This window comes from Suricata suricatta, chromosome X (genome assembly GCF_006229205.1).
Source record: "Suricata suricatta isolate VVHF042 chromosome X, meerkat_22Aug2017_6uvM2_HiC, whole genome shotgun sequence".
Lineage (NCBI taxonomy): Eukaryota > Metazoa > Chordata > Mammalia > Carnivora > Herpestidae > Suricata > Suricata suricatta.
The window spans coordinates 665,977-671,209 of record NC_043717.1 but is presented as its reverse complement, the minus strand read 5'-3'; the positions used below and the strand labels follow the sequence as shown (position 1 = coordinate 671,209).

At 60.1% G+C, this 5,233-nt stretch overlaps 1 protein-coding gene across 1 annotated transcript in view; it reads right to left on the bottom strand.

Moving 5' to 3' along the window:
• Positions 1-1,215: 1,215 nt before the first annotated feature.
• The window catches only part of LOC115284287 (granulocyte-macrophage colony-stimulating factor receptor subunit alpha-like), a 20,498-nt gene continuing 16,480 nt past the window's right edge, over positions 1,216-5,233 (bottom strand). Inside the window, exons 11-13 of the mRNA XM_029930977.1 lie at positions 4,376-4,469; positions 3,437-3,548; positions 1,216-1,872 (exon numbers count right to left, since the gene is read on the bottom strand). Coding sequence (XP_029786837.1) covers positions 1,798-1,872; positions 3,437-3,548; positions 4,376-4,469 — 281 coding nt within the window. The 3' untranslated portion in view covers positions 1,216-1,797. The remainder of the gene's footprint in view (positions 1,873-3,436; positions 3,549-4,375; positions 4,470-5,233) is intronic.

Below are 5,233 nucleotides of genomic sequence, written 5' to 3'. Positions count from 1 at the left end.
TATCTTGTTATTTTTTATTATTTTTTATTTTATCTTATTTTTGTGTTGTCTCATTTTATTTGTTCTCTTGTCATTTTATTTTATCTTATTTTTATCATTTTTATTTTATCTTATTTTTTGTCTTGTCTCATTTTATTTTTTCTCATCTTATTTTATTTTATCTTATTTACCCTGTTATTTTATTTTTACTATTTTTTATTTTATCTAGTTATTTTAATTTATCTTGTTTAATTTTTTGTTATTTCATTTTGTTTTATCTGTTATCTTATCTTGTTTTATCTTATGTTTCATTTTCTTTTTTATTATTTTATCTTGTTTTATTTCGTTTTTTATTATTTCATCTCATTTTATCTTGTTTTATATTTTTTATTATTTTATTATTTATTTTTATTAATAGTTTATTGCCAAGTTGGTTTGTATATAACACCCAGTGCTCTTCCCCACAAGTGCCCCTCTCTATTATTTTATTTTATCTCATTTTTTGTCTTGTCTTATTTTGTTTTCCCTTATATTTTGGGTCATCTCATTTTATTTTATGTTTTGTCTTGTGCTATTTTATTTTATCTTAGATTTGTCTTCTCGTTTTATTTTTTATTATTTATTTTATCTTATTTTGTTTTATGTTATGTTTTATTATTTTATTTTAGCTTACGTTTTGTCTTATTTTATTTTATGTTAGTTTTTCTCCTGTCTTAACTTATTTCATCTTATTTTATTTATCTTAGTTTTTAATTTAATTTAATTTTATGTTATGTTCCTTACCTTGTTATTTTATTTTTTTATTGGCTTACCTTAGATTCTGCTGTCAGGGCCTACCTTTCCTTCCGGAGCGCCGGCTCTCACGAGGCGCAAACCCGGGGAACCGCGGGCGGCTGCTGCTCCCGAAGCTGAAGGACGAGGAACCGGCCTCGGACCAGGCGCGGCTCCGTGTGCTGCGCGCCCCGGGCTGGGGGCAGGTGTCGGCCCCCAGGGTCTGGGCCGGTTCGGTGTCGGGCGGCCGTGCGTTCCCACTGGAGGCATTTCGGGTCTAGCGGTTCACGGCCGCGACTCCCGCACTGACCGCTTTTTGTTTTATTGCCTTTTTTGTTTTATTTTATTTTATTTTATTTCATTTCATTTCGCGTGTGGTTTTGGTAAAGTGCGCACCGCGGCTCCCGTGGGTTTACGCCTTTCCCATCCACGGGAAGCCCCTCCCTGCCCCCCCCCGCCCCCCAGCCAGGCACCCGTCTGTGGCCCAAACCACTGGCCCAATGGCCCAAATGATCCAAGCGCGCGCGCATGCCCGCACGAGACGCACAGGTGTACCTTCTGGGGAAAGCGCGCGCTCCCCGTGCTCCCTGCGCCCTGGCCACCGCGCTGCTCACGGCTGGGCTGCCCCCAGGGCTTTGCCAGGACCACGTGCTCTCAAAAGGGACCCCGTCCTCTGATCTGGTCCTACCCCCCACGAGCCTTTCCTACCCCGTTTCCAAATCCGCTTCTCAGCGAGTAGGACCCGCAAGGTGCACAGGGGTGGGCGGCGCGGGAGGGGGGCCCCCGCCGGCTTCTTTGAGGGTCCCCGTGTGTCCGCCTGGCGCCTCAGAGCGCGGGACAGACAGGTGGACAGCGGGCGGCGCGCCGGAGCCCACTGTGTGGACGTGAGGACGAAGGAAATAAAACAATCCGTGTTCCGGGGTTTGGGGACGCGCTGCTGAGGGTCAGCCGGGGACTCTTCAGAGGACCAAGGGAAAGGTGCATACAAGTGAGGCTTCCAGAAGGTTCCGGGGCGGGGCGCACAACATCTGCCCCTCCATGTGCGGGTCACCACGCTCCCTCCAGCGTCACCACGTCCTCGGGGTCCGGGGAGCCGGGCGGGGGTCCTGCTTCCCAGGCGACCTGAGAGGGGGGAGAAGGAAGCGCTGAGACCCTACCTACCCCCCCACAAGTGAGCCCCCCCCCACAGGTGAGACCCCCCGCGCCCCCCACAGGTGGCCCTGCTCGTGCGCACAAGACAGCATCACCACCGGGCGCCTGGAACCGAGGCCACGGGGTGGAAACGCCATTGCGCGCGGACGCGTGAAGACGCGCTCGGGGAGGAATAGGACTCGGCCGAGAAAAGGCGCGGAACTGTGACCCCTGCTGCCACGTGGGTGGACCTTGGAGACACGACGCGGAGGGACAGAAGCAGACGCGTGCGGGGTCCTACGCCCACGAAACTCTGGTAACAGGCAGATGCGCACAGAAGGAGGAGGGCCACAGCTCCCGGGCGGCGTCTGGGGAGCCCATGGAGAGGACGCCTAACGGGGACAAGGTCTCCTTGGGGCCATGAGAAGGCTCTGGAACCAGACTGGGCTGGTGGCTGCTCTAGCGGCCCGTGCGGAGACGCCCCTGAGTAGGGCCTTTGGAATCGGTGCCTGGCGGTGGGGGCGGGGTCTGAGCCGGAGAGTTAGGCCTCCACAAACCCGAGTCAGAGATGGAAATAATGTGTCCCCGTGGCAGTCACCCCAGGGGACGTCTGTCCCTTTCGCCTGGCGACACTGCTGGAGGCGACCCCTCCCCCCACCTGCCCCCGGAGCCCCTCAGGGACCCAGATATACCGCTGTGCCCGCCTTCCCCAGGTGACTCCGTCCCCCTTGGACATCGGGGCCCCGTCCAGGCTGGACGGCGTGAGCCGGCGGCTTCAGAGCTCAGGAAGGCCGCCCCCAGTTTAAGGGCAGTGGTGACCTCGGCCTGAGGCTGACAATCCGGTTTCCAGCCAGGAGCTCACCGAGCAATGGGGACCTGGGTATCTACCCGCCGGTCGCTCCTGACCCCCAGAGAAGCAGGAAACGGGGAGGAGGGCCCCCGACGTGGTGCTCGTGCAGAGTGTGGCCTGTGGATGGGACCCCAGGGAGGCCGGCGGGTCCCCCAACGCCCAGTGCCCTGCCGCTAACCTGAGACTGGCGACAGAACCCCATAACCCCGCCCCCATTTTATCCCTGGACCCTCAACCCCCGGGGCGGGGGGCAGCCCAGCTTCGTGGACGACCTGGGGGTCCCCAGGGGGCGCTTTGAGGGTGTCCGTCGGCCTCATGGGGGAGCACTTGGGGTGACGCTCAAGGACGCGCAGGCGGCTCTATTGAGAAGTGGGGTCTTTGTTTGCCCATGTGATGGGTCCGAGGCGTGCAGATGGGGGGAGACTGCCCCCAGGAGGGCCACTGCCAGCCCCGCATTTGCAGCGGGAATAACGCCCCAGGCCCATCCCCGGGGAGGGAGTGACCGAGCTTCTCCAAGGCCCCGTATTTCGGCTCCTGTGGTGAGCGCGCAGGTGCACGGCCGTGTGCACCGAAGGCGGCTGGGCGCTGGGGCCCCTCGGCTGTCCCCGCGCACCTGCTGCGCAGCCCCCGACGCCCCCGCTTCCAGAGACACCGCCACCCCCACGACCTGACGCACCTGCGGGAGCCTGGAGGGGCCGCGCCCACCTCCTGGGTGCAGAGGGAGGGGTCACTCACCTCGAGGCCGGGCCCCAGGGCCTGGGCGATTTCCTTCTTCACCTGCGGGATGGGAGGGAGCAGCCTCCGCCTCACGGAGAACCTGGCGGGGACACGGACACCGTGCGGGGCCCCGAGCGCTGGGCGCCCCACCCCCCGCCGCTGCGCGTCCCTTCCAAGAGGAACCCGGCGCCCACGTACCCGGCCAGGCTGGGGCACACCTGCCGCCCGCGAAGACGCACACAGGACGCCTCCGACCCTCTCCCAGTGCCCCCTGGGCCTTTTAAAGCATCGGGCGCGCTGTGTAAGGGCGCCCAGCCCCCGGAAACCCCAGGACTCCCCGCCGCTTTGACTTTGGTCCTTGCGTCTCAGAGGGTCCCGGGGGCCCCGAGGTGGGAGGCACAACGCCCCGCCCCATCCACCTGCCCACCGCTCCGGGGTCTCCTGGACCGTCCCCTGACCCGGGGCCTTTTCAGGGTCACCGGCCTGACTCCTCGGAGGGTCACCATCCCCCCCCCCCCCAGAGGACCGGCCGAACTGAGGTACTAGGAGGGGCTCCCTCACCGAGGGCCCTCCGAACCAGGCTCCGGCCGCGGACACGAGGACAGGGCCGCCCGAATGGTGCTTTGTCCCCCGCCCCCCTCGGGTGACCTCAGAGCACAGCGTCAGGACCCAAAGGTCTGGCTGGGACCCCTCGGTCCTGTACAAAGCGCGCAGCCCAATGGCACGTGGAGCAGGGGGTCCTTCCGGCCTCGCCCCTGTGGCTGTGTGGCCGCGGACGTCCTTCCCGAATTCGCGGCCCCTCCCCGGATTCGCGCCCCCCTCCCATTCGCCATCTTCCTCTCCAGATTTGGGGTCCCTGGCTATTCCCCGGGGTCCACTACTAGCGCCACATGACCTTCCACAAAGTAGCGGGGCGGGGGCGCTTACCGTTTGCAGAAGAACAGGAGGAGGAGCGCGGACGAAGCCGTGACCCCGACCAGGATCCCGGGCAGGGCGCCGCTGAAATCCTGCTCCCGGAGGCCTGGCGGGAGGAGCAGCGGACGTCAGGAGGGGGCGGGGGTCACCCTTGCTCCCGCCAGGCGCCCACGAACACCCGCGGGGGTGGGGGTGGGGCTGGAGGACGCAGGGCTGCGGCTGCAGCGCTGGAGAGGCCTTCCACAGGAGACGGGAACGCTGGCCGGGCACCATCTATCCTTTCTCGGGTGCCGTGCCCCCCACCCCTGCACCCCTGTCCATGCCCCGTCCCCTCCACCCCCTGCTCGCAAGAGACGACCCACCAAATACATTTGTACAAGGACACAACTCGGTTAGCACATCGCATTCCTGCTCACGTCAACACCACACTGCATAGCCAAAGGAATGAATGCGTAATAGTGAAACTTGAAGGCAGATGAGAGGTGTGTTTTCCATCTCCCCAGAGGCTTTCCCTGGGTAGCTCCTTTTTCTAGAAAGAGCCAGCCCCACGAGTGCATTCAAAGCTCCTCTGGAGGGGCTGCCAGCCTGCAGAGCATGTAGGCATGCAGCTGGTGCATACTCTGAGCACATGCCCTGGAACAGTCCTGTCGGACCCCTGGCTGGCAGCATTGGGCAGACCGTTGCCTTCTGGGGTTCCCAGTCCCCCAGGCAGGTAGATGAGCTGGGGCGGCTGAGTCTAGGGGGACCCCAGGGACGCGGGCGAGGGCGCTGTGGGCTGTCGGGACCCCCAAAGATGCGCACGCGGGGACCCGTGAGCGGGACCTTAGGGGAATGACGTCACGCAGGTGTGACGCCGGGAAGGGTCCGAGC